The sequence below is a fragment of the Notamacropus eugenii genome, chromosome 1 (assembly GCF_028372415.1).
Source record: "Notamacropus eugenii isolate mMacEug1 chromosome 1, mMacEug1.pri_v2, whole genome shotgun sequence".
NCBI classification, from domain to species: Eukaryota; Metazoa; Chordata; class Mammalia; order Diprotodontia; family Macropodidae; genus Notamacropus; species Notamacropus eugenii.
The window spans coordinates 715,908,626-715,930,025 of NC_092872.1; the positions used below are offsets into that span (position 1 = coordinate 715,908,626).

Sequence of the window (21,400 nt, forward strand, 5' to 3'; positions counted from 1 at the left end):
GAAAGACAACATGCAGACATCTATGTGCTAATGCTGTACAGACAGGATGAATGGGAGGTAACAAACAGAGAGACTGAAATTAAGGGGAACTGAGACAGATAAGGGAGAGAGTTCCATGCATGGAAAGTAGCCAGTGAAAATGCAGAGTTGGGAGCGTCTCATGTGAGGGACAGCAAAAAAGCCAGTGTCACTGTATCACAGAGTACATAGAGAGGGTCAAGGTGTAAGAAGACTGGAAAGGCAGGAGCAGAACAGCTGATGAAGGGCTTTCAAAACCAGAAGATTTTACAGTTGATCCTAGAGATAATAGGTTATTGATGAGGTGGGTAACAGTCATACCAGGGCTTTGGAGAGGTCACTTTTGGTAGCTGATTGGAGGATGAATTGTCTGTGACAAGGCAGACCCACCAGCAGACCATTGCAATAGTCTAGGAATGAAGTGATGAAGGCCTACACCAGAGGGGTGGTAGAGGGATACGGGGCAAGTGGCAGTGGTGGTGGAAATGGACTTAAAGAGGACTTGGCAACGAATTAGATATGAAGTGGAGAGAGAGTGAGCAATTGTGGATGACACCTAGGTTGTGATCCTGGAGGACTGGGTGCTCTCAACAGTGATAGGAAAGTTAGGAACAGGAAAGGGTTGAGGAAAAAGAGAGTATCTTCATTTTTGGACATAATGAGTTTAAGACATCTCTAGGACATCTGATTCAAGATAACCAAGGTGTTACAAGACTGGAGGTTAGGGCAAGATCATTCAGTAGAGATGGTATGTGAATCCATGGGAGCCTATGAGATTGCAAAGTACAGAGGGAGCAGATTAGAGGGCCCAGGATTGAGCCTTGGGACAGTTCTACCAGAGGAGCCGAGGATTGGCCAGATAGATTGGAAGAGAATTCAGAAGAGCAATGTCACAAAAACCTACTGAGATGTATTCTGCTCTGACATGATACGCATAGAAAGTCACAATATCCTCAGGGTAAAATCAAAGCATTAAAAGCAAAGTGAAGGGAGAGGACGTCTACTTAATTTCAGTTGTCTGGGAAATGGAAATAGAGATTGGCTTTGGTGAATGGGTATGTGGGATGGAGGCAGGAAGGGCAGTCTAAACAGCAGGAGTACCCCACAGAAGTAGGGAAGCACATGAAGTTTTTGAGAGGCTCTGAGCTAAAGTCACATGACTGGAGTATGGAGGGTTAATGTATGACAAAGAAAGTAGGTTAGGAACTTTAGAGCTCCGAATACTGAGCTAAGGAAGGAATCCTCAACTCTTGTGAACGTGCTTTCTGTAGTTGGATAGAGTGGATAGAGCTTGAATGTGGAGTCAGAAAGACCTGAGTTCAAATCTAGCCTCACACTTCCTAGGTGTATGACACTGAACAAGTCACCTAATCCTAACCTCGCCTTGTCTAAGTTTCCTAAACTGTAAAATGAGAATAAGAATGGCACCAACCTTGAAGATTTGTTGTGAAGATGGAATGAGATGATCAGTGTAAAGTACCTGGCACATAGGTGGTGCTGGTTACCTGTTGCTATTGTATGGAAGATAAAGAGTTGTTATTGCCTTGTGTTTAGTAACATTAACACCATTTAGTATAGATATAAATAATGCAATGACAGGCTGATGGCATTTATTTTATGATTTATACCATTTACCCAGAGAGGTGGTGGAGATGACTTGCAGTTTCACTGTGTAGTGCCAGGTTAGGGATAAAGACAGCTCCTGTGTTGTCTTAGACAAAGGTTGTGAGGTCCTTACGTTGATCTACTTGACTCTTCAGGCCTTTGGGGAGATCGAGCTCCAGTGTTGACCTCCACGTTATTGATAAATGAGTTTCAGTTCCCTAGAGGTGAAACCAATATGTCTGGAGTTAGCAACTGAATTAAAATACAGTTATTTCACTAAGCTTCAAATGAACCTATCCTTATTTTAAAAGAAGACATTTAAAGATGCTCGTCTTAAAACGACATAGATTTGATTCTTGGAGAAAATAGTTGCTAGTATAATGGAGGAGTGACTTCTTAAAATCCATAGCACTCTTCTGTGTGGAGAGAGGAGCAGGATAAGTTTAATGGAGGTGCTGATATGTTGTAGGGTGATAAATATAATGCAAAGTCTAGTTCAGTTTTTAAAAATCTGTCTTTTGGGCAGTTAGGTGGCACAGTGAGTAGAGCACGGCCCTGGAGTCAGGAGGACCTGAGTTCAAATCCAGCCTCAGAATCTTGACACACTAACTGTGTGACCTTGGGCAACTCACCTAACCCCAAGTGCTTTGCCTTTCCCACTCCATAAAAAAAGAGTCGTAATCCTCAACATAGTTTAATGTACAAAGCAAAAAGAGGATTTATAAGAAACTGAACGTATGTAATTTTTAAAAATATAGATTAAATTGAACAAGGTGGTCCCAAAATTGCCTTATGTCCCCTTCTGAACTTGTTTTCTTTGGATTTTTGAGTGGTATACTGGTATTCTTTTGTACTTTTGTTACACACAAACTCAGCTTCCCTTCTAACAGGTAAGTATAGTCAAGGGAAACAAAGCAACATTAGTTGTGTCTAAAGATATGTCCTCTTCTGCCCCTCTGGTCCTTCAGGGACAGTCCCTTTGTAAGTAATGAGGTAGCAGAAATATCTGTGGTTTTCTGACTTGAATGAATTGAATCTTTGAATATCTCTCTGGTCTGTCACAGCATTTAAGGGACTCAAATTCCCATCTGGAACCTAGAATCGGTTTATTTTCTATTGTAGGTAGAGGTGTGTCTGGGGGGGGACAATCTATAATACAGTTTGCCACATTTATGCCATATTAACCTGTGATTGCGTAATCTTTTCTGAAGGTTTCTCTTTGAACTACTTTTCTGCCAGAAACACTTTATTCGATTTCACTGCTTAACCATGGCTCCTTCAGCATCTCTTTCCCTCTAGAGAATGATTTGGATAGGAGGGGAGAAGAATTTTGGGAAAGTGCCTTGCTTGGCCCTTGCCAGCTTTACAGTGCCAATCTCATAATCTCTAAAGCAGCCCCAACTTTGCAGTTTGTGTCTTTTCTTCAGACAATTCAGCAGCTAGTTAACACAGTTCCGAGTAAGCCAGTAAAGTGTCCTCAAGACTCAAGTATCAACTTAGCAACTCATTGTGAATGTTCTTAAACGAACGGTGGTACCACATAGGGCTAGATTGGTAACTGGGAGAATTAGGTGGCATGTGTAGTTTTTAATATGTCTTTTTTGTGGGGCAGCTTATAGTCATTGCATTTGTGGAAAGACTTCATTCATAAGCAATCAGGACATTTTAAACAGACTTGTTGGGGGAACTGATACAATGAAAGAGAAGACTGAATGGGTGAGCCTGAACTTCGCAAGACATTTCTTACAGGTCAGCTGGATGTATTTTTAGACAAGTTTTCAGAAAATCTCTTGAAGTTGTGTTTTGAGCTTGGGGGGCCCAAATTACCTCTGTGTTTTATAAGAAAAGATGGTGGGAAAGAGAAAAGGCAGGGTCCTACGTGACTTTTTTCCCTTCCACTAAACTTTTTATTCTTTCCCTCTTCTCAAAAAGTGTGAAATATATTAGCTTTTTGCTGTTGGTTTCTGAACTTTCCTTGGAAACTTTCTAGATCCTGGTGATAAATCTGGTAGGGACTTTATCCCTGAAGAGGTGTGATATAGAAAGTAACATACACTCTGGGGAATGCAAAAGGCCATCAGGATTGAATTGACTCTTTTGCCATTGTTTGTTTCAGCAACTATACCAGATTCTTACAGACTTTGATATCCGGTTTTATATGTATGAACTGCTTAAGGTAAGTGGCATTCATAAGTAGTCAGCAATTTTTAAACAAACATTTTGGGGAAAGTGATACAGTGAAAGATTGAGTGGGTGAACCTGAACTTCTCAAAACATTTCTTACATCCCAGTTGAATATATTTTTAGACAAGTTTTCAAGACTTGTCTTGAATCATTGGTTTCAGCACTTGCTTTGGGAGTCCAAGTTACATGTGCTTTTTACAAAAGGTGGTCAGATGGCAAAAATTTGCTAGAGATCAGAACCTCCTACATTCTGTAACTTTTCATGATTCTTTGACTTTTCCACTTAGTTCCTCTACTCTAACCTGCAGCTGTTTTGATCCTGATTTATAGTCAGAAGAGACTGAGGAAGCACCTTGGGTACTTCAGAGCAATATTTCTGTAGTTTACAAAGGACTTAGATGGTTCCTTAGCACCAAACAGATAGGCAAAAACAGAATTCCAGAAAGCTTTTGGCATAAAGTACTTATGAGTCAGTGGGTTATTGTCACCGTGGAAGAAAATTATCAGAACAAAATAGTATTAATGTTGTGTCAACAATTTCTAAAACAAGATCCCAGAGTTGAATATTTTACTTTCTAAGGAAAAGGATCATAAGGAGCTATAACTCTGAAGTGAACGTAACGTTTACTTGTAGACATTTACTTGAGACTTTCTTAAATTCCTGGACCAAACCCAAAGTAATGATTATGAAAACTCTCTTCTTACCTTAACGTTTTTGTCCCATGTCTAACCTTTTGGGGGGTGTCTCCTTGAGTAGCCGCTCCTGCTGATGAGGTATACATCACAACTGACCCAAGTTTGCCCACTTAGTGGTCAGTAACTGGGAAAGAGGATTGTAGTGAAGTTATTGATTTAAGGGCATTAATTAAATTATGTGTTTGTTTTTGTTTATGCATTTGTTACATTTGCAAAACTGTTCTTAAATCCCAGCCCTACTTGTCCCTAAACTGTTTTGTTTTGTTTTTTTGCAAAGACTGGCTAATAACAAAACCAGACCGTGTTAACATAAGTAATAAACACTGTCTAGTGAATTGGTGAAAAGAATGTCAGTCTGTACAGCATCTCAGTGAGGAAAGTCATGGGGTGGAGGCTGGGAATAAGGGGAGGCTGGCCTGGTTAGGCAGGCGGGGAAAGTCTGAAACAGTGATTGCTCTGTATTCCCTGAGAGCTGGTTGCACGTTCTGGTATGAGCTCCTGATTCAAATCCAGAATCCTTTCCATAGGAGGCTTGATTTTATAAGATATTTTCAGCAAAACATAGGAATCTCACCAAAGTAACACTTCTCCAGTGCCAAGTGTAATCTGTCCAAAGGGATTGATTCTAGGCAGTGTGACCCTCACAGTGATAGTGTGGAACTCCTAGGAGTTTCTGCACCTGTGCTGCAAAAGCTCCCTGTGTCCCTTCAGCAGCTCCACGCTGACAGTACCTCAGAGCAGAGCACTCCCTCCTGTCCCTACTCTCCCTGAGCCCAGGGTGCTCTGCCCCCAGTGTGGGGGTGGGAAAAGGGACGGGGGCTTCTGAGATGAAAAACAACATAACTCTAGCTGAGAGAACTCAAAATACTTTTCATTGACACAGTTATCTGGGCTCTGTCAAAAACAGTGCTTCTATGTTGATTGCCTGTCATGTACATGTTTTGTGTCTCTTGCATCAATAGGTTAAAGGGACCTTAATTTTAAGGTTTTTCTATTTTCACCATCTCCTCAGAAGACAGTTTCCACAGGAACATTTTTCCCTTACTAGGGCAATAGCCTTAATGTCTTGAGCTTTTTCCGCTCTAGGTGTAGTCATAGGAAGCCAGTAAGGATTCATTGTCCCAATGTTGGGCTCTGATCCTACCTGGGACACCTAAGGACACAGCTGAGGAAGGTAATAGCTTCCATTTCTTCTTCTCATGGCCTTGCACATGAGGCTGGCTACTTAAACTGTAATTAGGGATGAGGGTGCTATTTATAAAGAGTAACTCAACTAAAGAAATGGATTCTTGCTTTAAAACAATGTATAGAGAAGTGAGTAGGTAGAAAAATATGTGAGACAAGGATGAGCATGACTGTCCCCAAAGGCCTTGCAGCAGAAGCAGGGAAACCACAGGGCTTTGCTGTCTTCCCTGATAGCTTTCCTCAGCTTCTGACAGTTAGGCATTTTGAATTGTCCTTTAGGACCAAAGACAAGTGCTTGGCTGCTCAGTGCCTCCAGGATTTGGGGCAAGTCACTGACCCTGACCCCTGGTTAGTCTAAATGGCCTCAGTTTCCTTCCTGCTCTAAACGTGCAATTGGAGGGCAGGATTTTTGCCTGGTCATGAAGTTCTAGGGAGAGTTTAATGTCTGTTCTCAGAATGTTGTGCCCTGAGGAAGACTTGGCCCCTGCCCTCAGAGAGCTTACAGGCTGGCAGGGGAATAAAAATTCAACATAGATACCAAGTGATGTGTATTATAGCTAAATGCTTCCAAGGAGAACAAAACACTGGACTGGGTCAAGCCACAGTTCTTACTTCTGACAAGGTTTAGCACAGTAGAATAAGTATGCCATCTCCTGTTTGGGGGAACATTGTTCAGTCCTAGAAATTCTCCCTGGGGTTAGAGTTGCTTTTTCTATCCTCCTTGCCCTTCACTCTGCTCTCAACTAACAAGAATGTGGCTTACGAGACGTGTAAGTTAATATTCTCTATTTTATCTTACGTGAGAGAACATCTTTTTTCTCAACTGATCATGATTTGTCATGGTCATCTGTCCTGGGTTCCGTTTACTGTGAAGAGGGCCAGGGCCAGATCGTGAAGGGTCTTGTACATCATCATTCCTCCTGTCTGTATTCTTTGTTGACCAGGCCTTGGATTACTGTCACAGCATGGGAATCATGCACAGAGATGTCAAACCTCACAATGTTATGATAGATCACCAACAGAAAAAGGTAATGCATTTATGCTTGGAAGCAGACTGAGACACTGTGGTGCTGACTGTGTGTCATGTGCTTGTTCTTTCCTTACCTCTAAGTGCTGGTTTCCAAATTGTTCAAATCCAAGGAAAGTGCAGCCTTCATCCCAAAATTGAGTTTTCAGCCTGTTGTTGATCATCTGTCATGGTTTTGTGTTGGGTCCCCAAAGGAAAAGATGGTTAGTAGATTCTCTCCCATCTTTTAAGACCTTCAGACCAAGCCAGATTTCTTGTTAGGCTTTTCTAAACTATGGTCATTATCCTAGCGATCTGTGGGATGGGTGATGCCAACAGTACGTGGGTTGGTCTCTAATATTAGACCATGGACAATCTGAGGAGAGGAGAAGCCAGGGTAACTTTAAACAACCTGGCAAAAAGCAGATTCTAAGACCTTTGCACCAGAATTATGACCACCTAAATAATAAAAATTAACAGCATTTTAAGTAAAGTACTATAAAGAAATTTAAAGTGGTTAGAAAATGTGGCTTGTTCCAATGTGTTGGGCCATTGTTTTTTCTTTTTTTTTTGAAGACAGAACCAAAACATTTATTCAGACATCCGAAAGCCAAATCCATCACAGTAACAAAGACGTCTAAACACAGGCATTGTCTTAAGGAGCAGAAATCTAAAAGCATTCTTGGTGCATTTCTGTTTTTGTCCCGTCTTTAGCTTCGACTGATAGACTGGGGTCTGGCAGAATTCTACCACCCTGCTCAGGAGTATAACGTGCGTGTGGCCTCTAGGTACTTCAAAGGGCCGGAGCTCCTCGTGGACTACCAGGTACAGCTGTCCGAGGGCTCCTCTGCCTGGCGGGTGGTTTGGGGTCTGTTGGGAAGGCTTAGTCCATAGCCTTTTGTTTCTTCAGTATTTTCTCATGGATGACTTCTGACTGGGCTGTCCCAGTGAAGGCTGTGAGAGCTGGGCCAAGGGGAACAGGCTCCTGCCAGCCTCGCTCACTGTGGCCTTCCTGGTCTCCTCAGATGTATGACTACAGTCTGGACATGTGGAGCTTAGGCTGTATGCTGGCCAGCATGATCTTCCGAAAGGAGCCCTTCTTCCATGGCCAAGACAACTATGACCAGGTAAGGAAGCGCTTCCTGCTGGCCTTTGTGCTCTGCCAGTCTTGGAGAACTCCCTCGGAGTCCTGAGGAAGACTGAGGGACGTGCTCCCCTCTAGCTAGTGTGTGTGAGGAAGACTGAGGGATGTGCTCCCCTCTAGCTAGTGTGTGGCAAAGGCAGAACTGAAGATCAGACCTTTCTCACTGCACCCCCTGGGTCAGATGGCCCCAGAGGGGGAAGCTGTGGTTCTGAGCCTTACCTGACTTGCCATTGGTCACAGCTCAAGCAGAGCAGGGCTAGATTAAACCTGTGCTTGGAGAAGTCTCTGATTTCTCCTCACTGCCCTGGCTGCCTTTCCTGTTACAGTGGGATACAGGGAGAGATAACTAGGGCAGTTCCTTGGGCTTAGTGGTAGAGAACCTGCATTCTGTCTATTAGTCACTGAATCATGCTGCCTATGCTCCCTGGGAGAGAGGGGGCCTAGCAGAGGCTCCAGGCCTGACCCCTGGCTCTCCTGCTTGGAAGCTGGGGGACTTTGAAGAGATCCCAATTTTGGCACCTCTGCTGTGGAGCTTTCAGGCATGGGAGGGTCAGATTTCTGAGAGCTGGGACTCATCAAATGTGATGTGGTGTTATTGCCATCGTTGATAAGTGTCCTGTCACTTCTCTGAACAGCAGAGGTCATGTAGGGATCCCTTTAATGTTTGTAAAGGCTCGCCTTCTCTGCCAAGGGATACTCTGACCTCAGGAGTAAGGCCCTTCACAGTCAGCCTCCAGCTTACTTTTCTAGTCTCAGCTCAGTAACAGCTCAATTATTCTCAGTCTACAGTGGTACACTATGGCAGTCCTCTCTCCAGACTCGCTTGTTAAGCCATTACAATACAGATTCTGACCTCATCATTCCAACGTTACCCTAGTCGCCACATCCGGTAGCCTTTTCTGTATCCTCCTTCTCCCTGAGCTCTCAGCCACTTTGGACGCTGTTAATCAGCCTCTCCTCCTTGAAACTCTCTTCTTTCTAGGTTTTCAGGACAATTCCCCTCTCCTGATTCTTCTCCTACCTGACTGCCTCTTCTCAGTCTCCTTTGCTGATCCTCATCCAGATCATACCCTCTAACCGTAGGTGTCCCTCAGGATTTTGTTCTGGGCCCTCTTCTCTTCCTCCTTTATATGTTTCACTTGAGGATCTCATCAGCTCCCATGGATTTAATTACCATCTCTCTGCTGATGATTCTCAAATCTACCTTCCCTGCCCCAGTTTCTCTGCTGGTCTCCAATCTCGCATCTTCAGCTGCCTTCCAGACGTCTCACACTGGATGTCCATTAGACATCTGAAACTCAGCATTTCCAGAATAGAATTCATTGTGCTTCCCCCAATCCCTTTCCTCCCTCCCACCTTCCCTATTACTGGTGAGAGCAGCACCATCTTCCCAGCCCCTCAGGCTCATGACCCAGGCTCAGTCACCCTGGACTCCTCACTCTCTCTCATCCCTCACAATCAAGCTGCTGCCATGACCTGTCAATTCACTTTTGCTAACTCACCTTTGCCACATTTTCCCAGTACAGCCCTTTCTGTCCTCTGACAACCACTTCTCCTCCCCACCCAAGCCCCCCACTTTAGTGCAGGTCCTCATCACCTCATACTGATATTTGCTTGGTTCAAATGAATAATAATGTATAGCACACTGGGAAGCTTGAATACCAAGTTCATTCTCAGTGTAGTTGATAATAATGACTTAATTTGGCAGAGACATCAGTCGTGGCAGTCGTCCTAGTAGAACTTCCTCTAAAGATTTGCTGCATGGTGGTTTGGTTAAATCTGTGTTGTGTTTCAGCTTGTCCGAATTGCCAAAGTACTTGGTACAGATGAGTTATATGGATATCTGAAGAAGTACCACATAGATCTGGACCCACAGTTCAACAATATCCTGGGGCAGTAAGTAAGAGAGTGGGAGGGCTTTGTGGTTTATCTTATTTCAGAAGAAGATGACAGAGTTGATGAAAGTACAAATGTTTCTTTTGGCTTTACACTTACATTGAAATTAAACCTGAAAATTTTAGTTTCTCGCTGTAAAACATGCAAATTGCCATTTACTTGTGTTCTGGACATCAGAATTTTCTCTATACAATATGAATGCCTTTGTTAATTCAAAAGCAGATTTGTATGGAAAACATGATTAGTCAACGTTAATAATCCTGAGTAAACCCTATAGAGTTAGTTGAACAAAGAGAAAATGTAGAAAAGAGAAAAATGAGGAAAAAACCCAATAGCTTTTTCCAGGAAGAATGCTTTGCTGAATATTAAAGAGTGATTATAAAGTCACTAGCACTTTGTGTAATAGTTTTAATACAGTGTGACAGTTTTGAAAAAGACCTAATTTTAAAGCTATACTAAATTGCCAGATGTTTGCACAGTGCTTCTAGGAAGGAACTCCTGAGATGCCAGGGAACATATCCTAAAAGTCATAATCAGGGTGGATTTATTTATATTGCTCTATCACAAAACTGAATGAAGACTTAAGAGAAAAAAAATTTTTAATATAGAAGAAAAGCTCTAAATCAAATTTGGAAGGTTTAATTAATGAAAGAGGCTGTTATTTTAATGTAGTTGCAGCCCTGAGAGTTGTTCAGGTTCAGACACTAAGACTTCATTCATTCTTTAGACACTCTCGAAAACGCTGGGAAAACTTCATCCATAGTGAGAATAGACATCTCGTTAGTCCCGAGGCCCTGGACCTTCTGGACAAGCTTCTGCGCTATGACCATCAACAAAGGCTGACCGCCAAAGAGGCCATGGAACATCCTTATTTCTGTAAGTGCAGCCTTGTGTAAAGATAGAGGTCAGTTAATCAATTGAGCAGTGAATTGTCGAAGCTTTGGTTGTACTGTCCTTGGAAACCATCATTAACTAGTCCCATCTGTCATCTGTAAGGTGCCTCCTTCCCCTTGAAATGGTGCCATTTACAGAACTGGATAAGATTGGCTAGAATTGGGTGCCTGTGTACTGTTAACTTAAAAGCTATGGAAAGCAGTTAATGTCAGTCTGCAGAGATGGGATCAGGGCTTACCAAAATAAATATGTAAGAATATTCATATAAAAGACAGTGCAGATTTCAGAGTGGGATAAATCACTCATTAAAGAAAGAAATGAAAAGTGTTTGCTGAAAGGAAAGCAGATAAAACTCTTACTGGCCTAACTTCTTGTGCCTTTAATATTCAGGCATATGCAGTTTAGGTGGAAGTTTCACTGCAGAGAATTTTTATAGTCATTTGGACTGTGAGGTGTGTGCTAAATATAATCTTAGCTTTCCTTTCTGTGATTGGGATTGCTCCTTAGTGGTAGGTGAAGAGCTCAGAGCACAGGGATGCTCCTCACTTCACTCTGTAAATTGGCATGGAAGCTGCTGGCCACTTTGAGTTTGCAGTCTTCTACTCAGCCTCTGTGCCATAGGCTGTCTGTGGGGTAGAGACAAAGGCACAACATTGTAGCAGGGGCAGGGCCTGGGCTGGGAGGCTCCTGCCTCTCTCATTGCTCTCTTGATGGAGGCAAAGAGCTTAACATCTCTGATCTTCCTTTTCCTTATTTTGAAGACAAGGATCAAACCTGTAGTACTCACCTCCTAGGACTTCTGTGAAGATCAAACCATGTAAACACTTTGCAGAGCTTAAAGTCACAGCTGTAGGTCAGCTATTATTTTTGGCTGGTAAACAGTATTAACAGCAAACTCCCAAAGTCATAAGATCTCAGCTGGTGAGGAGGAGTCAGGGTTTCCTTCAGCCTTTGGGTAGGGCTTGATATTCAGAGGTCTCAGCAGGTCTGGGAAATATTAGCATCAGATGCAAAGCTGATTGCAGAAACAGCTGAACGAGTTAGAACATAGGAAGAAGATGGAGCACAATGGTGCTGTAAGAAGTGATGAAGGGGAGGGTTCCAGAGAAACCTGAGAAGGCTTGTACGAACTGATGCAGAATGAAGTAAACAGAATCAGGAGAATAGTTGTATAGTAACAATATTATAAAGACAGAAAGCTTTGAAAGACTCAGGAACTCTGATCATTATGATGACCCACTGCAGCCCTGAGGTCTTGTGGGGAGATGGTCTGTCCACCTCCTGGCAGATCTGAAGGACTCGCTGCAGACTGGGCCACATGTTTTGTTGGGACGTGGCCAGGGCAGCAATTTGTTTTGCTTAACTAAAACATGTCAAAGGATGAGAGGGTGGGGAGGTAGGAGAGAGAGAGTAATATGTACCTGAAAATTAAATTGCATTTTTAAAAATTGATTGAAGGAACAATTTTATTAACCTATTTTTGTGAAATTTTCTTTTTTCTTTAAGTAGTATTTTTCACTACCAGATTCATCCCTTCTTGTTTGCTTTGTTTCTCCATCTTTCTGGATCTCTTAGTATTTGAAATAGGAAAGTGACCTAAGAGGCCTCATCCCCATACTTCACCTTTCCCTTCCATCTGACATCAGTCTCACTCTTTTGTAGACCCTGTGGTGAAGGAGCAGTCCCAGCCAAGCTCAGAAAATTCTGTGCTCTCCAGTGGCCTCACAGCAGCACGGTGAAGACTGGGAAACGGCGGGTAATTCAAGAGTGATGATAACCAATAAAACATCCAACCAAAAAACCTTGAAGGAAAACCACAGTGTGATATGAGAGATTCTGAGCGTTCCTTCTAAATGCAGAGAAGAGTTAAGGAAAATTTTTAAGTCTATAAAAAAAAAGAATTCCCAGTAAAAGGGGAATAGCCTGGAATACTGTAAGATCTAGGGGAAGTCTTCTTTCCTTTGGAATGAATGGGAGATGAGAAGTTCAGAGTTGTTGTGATGTGATTTTCATTTTACAGGAAACCAATGTTCTTTTGACCAGCCCAGCCAACAAACTCTGACTGTCTGTCTTCCTATCTATTCCATTGTGGTCCCGGTTTCCTTTGGCAAGATCCAGGCTCAGGTTTTAGCAGAATGTCAGCCACTGCTGACCCAAAGGAGATAGTAAAAGTGACAGTATTTCTTTCCTTTTTTTTAAGCTCTTTTTCAAATTCATGTTTTACATATTTTCCTAATGGCCCGAGCTCTCCAGGGACTGTCCCTCATCACTGCAGTTTTCCTTTAAGTCTCCAAGAATATGTGAATGAATTGAGGTCTCTGCTCCAAAACAGTCCTCTTGGGTGTCATCTGTTATCACTTTCAGTCTCTTGATGTCACTGCCCAGGACAGTCATTCTCATCAAAAAGTTATCTGTGTAAGTGTGTGTGCACCAAAGCTCACAGCAGCCAGTGCTGGTTGGTATGCTTGTACGACTGGGTTTGTTTTGTTTTTTTTCTTCTGTGTCAGTGGTAAGAGAATCTCACAGGATTTCCTTGCCCCAGACCCTCCATATGTACACATATTTTAATACTGAAATATAGGCTTATTGTTTACAGCCAGTAATTGAGGAAAAGAGTCAGTGCCTCTTAATTGGGGTAACTGGGTTAAAACTCGTGGCCACCCTCTGGTTTTTAAAAGGAAAGAGAAGAGTGTGCCACCTTAGTTCGTTCAGAAAAGACTCTGGGCAAAATATTGATATAGGGAACCTCTCTTCCCCTTCTCCTCCTTTCCCCCTGTGAAAGAAATGACCTCTCATGGAAATAGGAGGAGTGTATTCTTTCAATTTTTGATGTATTAAATGCATAAACCTACAGTGTTTTACTTGAATGAGATGAATATCATTCATGTGTCAAGAATCTGGAGTAGTGTTGGCAAGGCCCTGATACAGCCTCAAGCTGCTGAGGAAGGGATGGGGGGGGGGGGGCGGGACATGGGGACATTAAGGAATGGAGGGGCACCCTTGGAGCAGGTGTGAGCAGATTTGAATCCAGGATGCTAATCCACGTGTGTTAGCAGAGTAAGCTAGATTTTTGAGCTCTTAGGCTGTGATTTATTTTATGGGTGTGCCCTTGAAACTCACCAGCACTGTCTAACTTGGGTTGGGCCTGTCGATCACAGCTGCCTCTTGGAGGTCTCTGCTGGGAAAAACTGTCCAGCAACAGTGGAGACTTTACATATTTAGGCTAGAACTAGCAGTGTCTACCACCCTGTAGGATTTCTTTATTAACTATTTAATAATGCCATACTTTTTTATATAAGGTTAGATTGTTTGTTTGAAACATCTGTTTACATTCCATATTCCAATAAAAGTCATATTGGTATTGGTAGCAGGTCCGATCTATAAATGTAAATTCTATTTTGTCTTCTGATCTGTGGGAATTTAAAATGCAAAAAACAAAAACCTTAAACACAAACTCCATCCATGTCAAATTGAATTTTCAGGAAATTCAGGAAACAAATTCCAGAGCCAGGAAATGCAAAAGGATAAGGTTCTCATACCACCACTCTGGCCCTACATTACCTCTCCTGCATCCTTTACGTTTCACTGTACCTGAAAATAAAAATTAAAGAGGTGTGACATTGAGTTACAGGCTAAACCGTCTCTCCGTGTATCAGACCATGAGGTAGTTTCCAGTAGCTTGCTAGTGTGTCTTTCCAGAGCCAGGAAAGGCTGCTCTAAGGGAAATGGGTTGTTATTTCTTTCACTTTCTGCTTCTCCCTCTTGCCCCAGAAATGGCATCCTCTGGAGACCCTGTAGAGTCCACCCCTAGGATGGGGGTGAGTCCTAGGCCAGTCCTGAAGTAGCACTAGTGCATTTCCTTCCTTTTCTTTATTTTCTCCCCAAAGCAACAGAAGAATGTTCAGAAGAAAAAGTCACCTGATTGATCTCCCTGTGCTTCCCTTGCCTTGATTCATTCCTGAGTATCTGCAGTCCCCCCGTCATTGACCTGTCCATGGCATTTTTAACCTCAGCTTTGACACAGAACTAGATCCTCATTCAAAAGAGCACAGATCAACCTTGTTAACTTTTTGTTGGAGGAGTTTTCCAGCTGGCCCTGTCTGAATCTCTCAGCTTCTTTCTTTTACATTGTGGTTGTTGTGCAGCATAGTCAATATTATCTGGATATTTATTTACCTCTGCCTCAACAGTTTTTGTCTGGAGTGGCTAATTCCTCATAGCTGTTAGAGCCCTACATTTCTTGTGGGATAAGAAGATTTTCTTCTGGCTAATCAGAGATGCCCCAAAGGGTATTACTTTATGTATTGTAAATGACGGCCTTATCATAGAAAACTCTTTGGTGATCTGCAGAATATCCTTTCTGGGGATTTTTGGACTAGATCACTTTCCAGTCGTTTTAATTGGAATTCTATCTAATACCAACAGAAGAAAGTGCTTTTAGTAATGGGTCTGTCTGTACATTGCTAAGGAAAAGCAGAGAAATATTTAGAGAACAGATCAGTGTTTCTGTTAAGGTAGTGTTTCATTACTGTCTCAGGGACGGCCCATATTCCTAAATCCAGTTGGGTGGAATTTCATATATGTGATGTTTTATTAGCAATGAATCCTCAAAGGAGGATTTTATTCAAAAGTTTCTGGAGCTGCTAAGTAACCGTAAGACTTGTAATATTTCACTTCTGGTCTACGTTAGCCTTAGTCACAGAAGGGCATCCTGCCCTGGAATTCGACAGATAGTAAGAGCCAGGGGTGGGGAACCTGTGGCCTCCAGGCCAAATGTGGCCCTGTGGTTCCTCAAGTGGGGCCCTTTGACTGAATCCAAACTTCACAGAACCCAAACTTCACAGGGCCATGTGTGAAGAACCTAGGGGTCACATGTTTCCCACCCCTGAGTTAGATCCATCCTCACTTTTGTTTCTGCCCCAATTGTGGGTCATAAGAGTGCAAGAGAGTTAAGCCTAGTTTGACAAGACTGTAAAAACCTTTGTTTCTCCCTGTCAATCATTTCAGAAACATCTGGTCCTTTAACAAAGTGCCCTAGTGCCACAGACACTTGAGGCCCTGGAGAAACAGTTCTGACCAGTAATAGGGTCCTGGCTCTAGAACTGGAGATAGAAAGGCCTTGAGCAGGGTGATAATAGGCTTTGTTGAAGTGATTTTACTGCTGAACACTGGCTAGGAGTCGGGATGATTTGAATTTGAGAATCCTTTCTCAGGCACTTCTTAGTTGTGTGAGCCTGGATAAGCCCCTTCAGCCCCCTCAACCTCAGTTTCCTCATCTGTAAAATGGAGGTAATGACACCTACCTCACAGGGTTGTTGTGAGGACCAGATGAGATGACTATGTAAATTGAGAGCCATAAATGTGGCCTTGGTGTGCCAGCTAGGCCATCTGACCCTGGACCATTCTGGAATGCTGTGTTTCGAGAGGAGCTAAGGAAACATGGGGACCTTAGGCAGAGGTCCTGTGTGGTGGTGCCAGGACAAGGATGGTTTGGGGATGTGTGAATTAAAAGAATTCTGTGTACTACCGAACAAACATGTAAAGAAACAGGCTCTGAGGGGAGGGGAGGGATGCCAGAAAATACTTTTCAGAGAAGGCAAGCTTGGGGCTTAGTTAGGTCAGGATGAGCTTTCTGAAAGTGAGCCACAGAGAGTGGCATCCTTTCAGAACTCAAGTGGGTGAAGTAATAGAGTCTGGGATGGTCCTGACCCCGTCGAACACTGAGCAGGTGCATGGAGGGGGTGCTGGTGCCAAACCACGGAGGGGCGTGACGTGGGCATCCATTGGGATGGACCCAGATGATCCTGGATAACTTGTTGCTAGGTCTGATAAAATCTCTTTGGGAGCAGAAATCTGTGAGCGTGCAGCTCCTCCTGTCCATAGAAAGGGCCAACAACTTTAAGAGACTAGAGGCCATTTAAAACCAACTGTACTCATCATTAAAAATACAACAGCCTGATCTCAGAGCTGCAGAGAAAGGTTCCAATTCTGAAGTTTGGCAAATTATTAGAAACTGAAAGAAATTTATACTGACCTGTGGGAGAAAGCTGAATGAAAAGTAGGAAGTGAGGAAATGTAACCCTGTATAGTCTCCAATGGTTGCTAGACTAAATGTGGCTATTAGCTATATGGATTTCTTAAAGGAATTACAACCCCCATGTCCTGGAAAGTAGAAACACCTTAGCAGGAATATATAAATGATACATGCACTTGGGGAAAGAAATAGCAGGCCATAATAAAGTTTTCCGTAAATGCGATCCTTAACCCTTAAATGAATTGAGTAGGGATTTTATTTTTAAAGTGGTCTTTTACAGTACCAACAAATTGGCAGGGTTTTTCCTGCTGGCTACCTTGGCTGAAAATGACTCTTAAGGCTTTGGGGACAAATTGTGAAGCCCACCTGGAAAGCGCGGATAAGCCATCGAGAACTAGGATGCTGACCGTCTGCTGCTGACCGAAAAATCATGGCCAAGCTGTGAACTAGTTAAGACAAATGACTCCTTAAGATCCAATGGTCACATATCACTTTGTATGATTTATGCTGCTACTTCTGCCCTTAAAGGACAGGGGAGAAAAATGCCATGTTCAATCAAACCGTTTTCATGAATAAAAATTTTAACAACCAAATCTTTGATGTGGGGAAACTTGGCTACTGGTTGCTATGAGAACCTTAACTCCTGCATTTCCCATTTCTTGAGTCTTGCTCTAAGATTGTGTACATGGTATTTGTATTTGATTTCCATGATTTAAAGGAGTTGGAGGGGTGTCCTGTTAGGAATTGCCCTTTTGCTATAGACAGCATCACTTAGAAGAAATATTCAGGTGTGCCTGCCTCCTCAAATTGAATGTCTTATTCTTTTGCTTACTTTTGGGTGACAGGTGGCTTAAAAATGCTGCTTTTATAGAATTCTGGTTGGCAGTATTTGCTTTTCATTTTTTTAAGTTGAACCATATGCATAATTTTCAAAAGATTATTTCCCTTTCAAATTTGGAATCCTGAAAGTTCAGCTTCCTTGAATTTCCCATACATCTTCTTCCCTGCACACCTTCATTCCATTCAGCCCTCATAAGGAAAAGCTCCCAAGGCAAAGATCTGTTTAGAGTTATTCCTACCCTCCCACATACTGGAGTATTGGTGAGGTTTAATTAATTTTCCTCAGATTTCACACCCATGCTTTTTTGTTGATTCACCAATATCTGAGTAGAGACCAAACACATTTTTATCCTAAAAATAAAGTTTTTATAAAAATGTATTTAGTGTATACACTGACTCCCTAGAGAACTTTGAGGTTGGTTGTGTAGACAGCTTTCAAGATTTCCTTTTTGGTGTGTTACTGGCCTTACAACTTTGCCACCAGAGTGCAGAGAGGAGAGGAAACATACCCCTTCCTTACTGGACCTCAAAACCAAATCCCTTCCTTCAGCCCATCTACCCCCACTCCACCCCCTGCCCCCTGGAAAAAAAAGAAGTTAGACTTTATTATTACAGTTAAAAAGAGACTTAGCCCTTTCTTCTGGGGATTCCTAGTTTTAAAAGAGGGGCTTCAGAGTTTGGCTGCTGATGTTGCCAGGCTTCCCATGGCGATAGAAGGGCTTGCAGAATCCCCAAAATAACAGCCTTCACAATCTGGGGAAGACTAGTTCATAGTTACATTAGAGGTCTGGAGAGGCATGTCAATCAGTCCATAGTACAGTATCGAACCACTGAACTCCATTGATGGAAATGCTGGCACAAAGCTTGCTATTGAGATGCAAGGTGGAAAGGGGGAGAAGGGGACTAGAAGAAATCCTGTGGTAATCCTACAGTCATCGAAGAAAATGACCACTTTGCTCTATGGCCTGTGGAGCTGAATACAAAGTTGGCCTCCCATCAGCCAACCAGCCCAGATAACGGTGGAGGCGCGCCCTCAAAGCAAGAGGAGCCTCATTAACCTCATCTCTTCCCTCCTCCTATCTCTCTCCCCAGGTCTGATGCTGTTTCTCCCACTTTTCCATAAGCAGAACAAGAACTAAATCAAATGTCTTAAAAACGTGTGTACAGAGACCACATGCAGCCGACAGACACGTCATGGTGACAGGTTACGAGAGCAGGAACCACACCAGCTGAATGGCAACCAACAGTCTATAAAACAAACCTTACTTCTGAATGTAAAAGGTTCATACGCCTTTGACTTCCTGTTGACTTCCTTCTGACCCAGAAAGCATGGAAAATGTGAAGGGTATGCAAAATGGTTGTTGGTTAATGTTGCTCCCCCACTTCCTATATCCCCACCTCAACCCATTGACCTTTGGTCCCATGGTCCCTCCCCCTTCCCCAGCAAACTGTATTATCTAGCTGGCCACAAACTCCACAGTGGGGAAATGGGGGAAATATATGGCATGATGGACAGTTATATATTATAATTAAAAAATTATATATTATTGAATAAAAGTTTTAAAAGAAATGTATGAAGAGTTTTCAGTATGGAAGGAGCAGTGAGCTGAGACCCAGAGGGGCAGCTGAGAATTCCCGAAATGGTTGTGTTGAAATAGTGGCCCTAGCAGATGGGGCCACGTCATGTCCTTGGCCAGAATGGAACAAGGACGGACTTAGAGAATATGTCCAAGCAGTTTTGTATCGAGTGATTCCTCAGAAAGGTGTCAGATGTTGAAGGGATTGGATGAGCTCATTCTAGGGACTGGGCTAACCGAGGAGAATGGGGAGAAGGAACATTCAGTGAAATGTACATTTCACTTTGTTCCTTCCACTTCCCCTTGTTAATCTTCACAGGCCTTGATGACTAAGAGCAGCCTGTCTTATCACAGGGGAGAATCTCTTCTTCCTCTAGCAGGTTGTGTCACTGGCTATCCTCTTAGCTAGCGAATAAAGCTTTCTTTGCTCTTAACAGTGAACTCAGGAAGATTATTTAGCTTTTCCCTTCTCTTTCCATCCTCCTTTCCCCTCAATGCACATATTTCATTCCATACCTTCCATCTTCCCTGCTCCATCCCCACCTCACCCCTAATACTTCTGAAATAGAGCTTTGCCATAAGAGTTAGAAGCTTTAGAGAGAATGAGTGTTTTATCCTGGGAAGGGGGTCTCAGATCTGTGGAACTGCCTACCTCTGACCACAGACTGAAGCTTGAAGACTTCAGTGAAGCAGAATTATAAGACCAATGGATCAGAAAAACTAAGTGACTATCCCACACGGGGAAGGAGAACAAAATTGGAAAACTGTGTTTTAAAATAGGCCTTTTTTTTTTTTGCCTTGAGCAAAAATATTGTCAAGGAATTTATAGAAGGGCATCTCTCTTCTGCCCCTCACCCTCCCAGCACAGATAGGACCAGTTGAAAAAAAAGTACGTAAAAGTGTGAACTGATCTTCTGTTTTTCTGAATTCTGTCTTTCCTTCTGGTGGTAAGGAGTCATAGGGAAAGAAAAAAAAAGTTCCTGGGCATTTAGTTGGAGCACATCAGTTATGATGTAACCCAGGTCTCCAATACTAGTCAGTCCCCCGTGGCATTATTCTTCCTTTATTTCAACAAATGCTTACCTTGAAATGATATGTGTATACCCATTTTTTTTTCTGAAGGAGTAGGGGGTGGGGAGTTATCCGCCAAGAGGGGAAGGTTCCTATCTTATCTGTGACTTCTCAGAAATATTGGAGCTTGAAGCTCTAGGCATTTTCAGCCAATGAGCTAAAAACTGTAGTATTAACAAAAGCAGACCTTTAAAACTCATTTTAAGGCCCAGTAGACTCTGTACAACTGAATTTTGTGTTTCCCAGCTTCCTCTTTAGCTTTGTTTTCTTCTAACATCCCCTATATTCAGTGTCTCTGTTGTAAGGCTACCTCTGATCCAAGGTTCTGCTGACCATTTTTTTTTCCACTTGCTGACTCTTTGAAAAATGCATCATAGTACCTCTTTATAACAAGTACCTCCCTGTACCCGTACGTTTCTTACCTTCTAAACCTTGCAGATGTGGTTCTTTGTATGTGTGTGTATATATAAAACATGTATTTATTATCCATGTGTCGGCCTGTGTGTGGATATATGTATCAATCCAAAGAATACTGGTATAGATGGTATGCGCAGCTGATGGGTTGTCTTCTGTCCCGCCCCTCCCCACCAGGTGTATGGATCTTTAACATAGACCCTATCCTTTTAATCCAGGTTGGGGTCCTTCACAGTTTCTGTACCTGTCAAATGAGGGAAGTTGGTCTGGATCAGTGTTCTTAACCTAAAGTTCTAAGACCCCTTGGTTCATGGATAGATTTTAGTGGATCTGTGAACTTAGATGTGGGGGGGAAATTATGTCTTTATTTTCACTAACCTCCAACTGAAATTTAATATTTTATTCAATTATTTACAAACATTATTCTGAGAAGGGATCCATAGGCTTCATCAGACTCCTCAAAACGTCTGGTGATACACATTAAATAAAAAGATTAAGAACCCCTGGACTAGACAATCTCCAACTAGAACTAGATGGTCCTTTTTAGCTCTATGATCCCAGGATCCCTTTAAAAATAGGGCCATCTTTGCCTTTTTTAATCAACTGTAAGCATTTATTAAGCATCTGCTACATGCCAGTTATTGTGCTAAGCCCTGGAGATACAAAGAAAGACCAAAAAGAAAAAAAAAAAGGCCAGTCCCTGCTTTCAGCTCCCAGTTTAATGAGAGAAAACAACATACAAACAATTATGTACAAATGAGATATATACAGGATAAAATGGAGATAACAGTGGGAAGGCACTAGCATCAGGGTGGTTTAGAAAAGACTTCTTGCAG

At 42.5% G+C, this 21,400-nt stretch overlaps 1 protein-coding gene across 5 annotated transcripts in view; it reads left to right on the forward strand.

Moving 5' to 3' along the window:
* CSNK2A2 (casein kinase 2 alpha 2) overlaps positions 1-20,641 on the forward strand; it is a 39,920-nt gene extending 19,279 nt beyond the window's left edge. For 3 of the 5 annotated variants that reach the window (XM_072636667.1, XM_072636668.1, XM_072636669.1), the window contains 8 exons: positions 3,740-3,799; positions 6,633-6,716; positions 7,409-7,519; positions 7,720-7,821; positions 9,634-9,734; positions 10,462-10,610; positions 12,291-12,363; positions 18,595-19,072. In XM_072636667.1, coding sequence (XP_072492768.1) covers positions 3,740-3,799; positions 6,633-6,716; positions 7,409-7,519; positions 7,720-7,821; positions 9,634-9,734; positions 10,462-10,610; positions 12,291-12,363; positions 18,595-18,625 — 711 coding nt within the window. In that variant the 3' untranslated portion in view covers positions 18,626-19,072. Of the gene's footprint in view, positions 1-3,739; positions 3,800-6,632; positions 6,717-7,408; positions 7,520-7,719; positions 7,822-9,633; positions 9,735-10,461; positions 10,611-12,290; positions 13,996-18,594 lie in introns of those variants that run through there. The other 2 variants (XM_072636666.1, XM_072636665.1) reach the window with 2 other exon arrangements.
* The last annotated feature ends 759 nt before the right edge of the window (positions 20,642-21,400 follow it).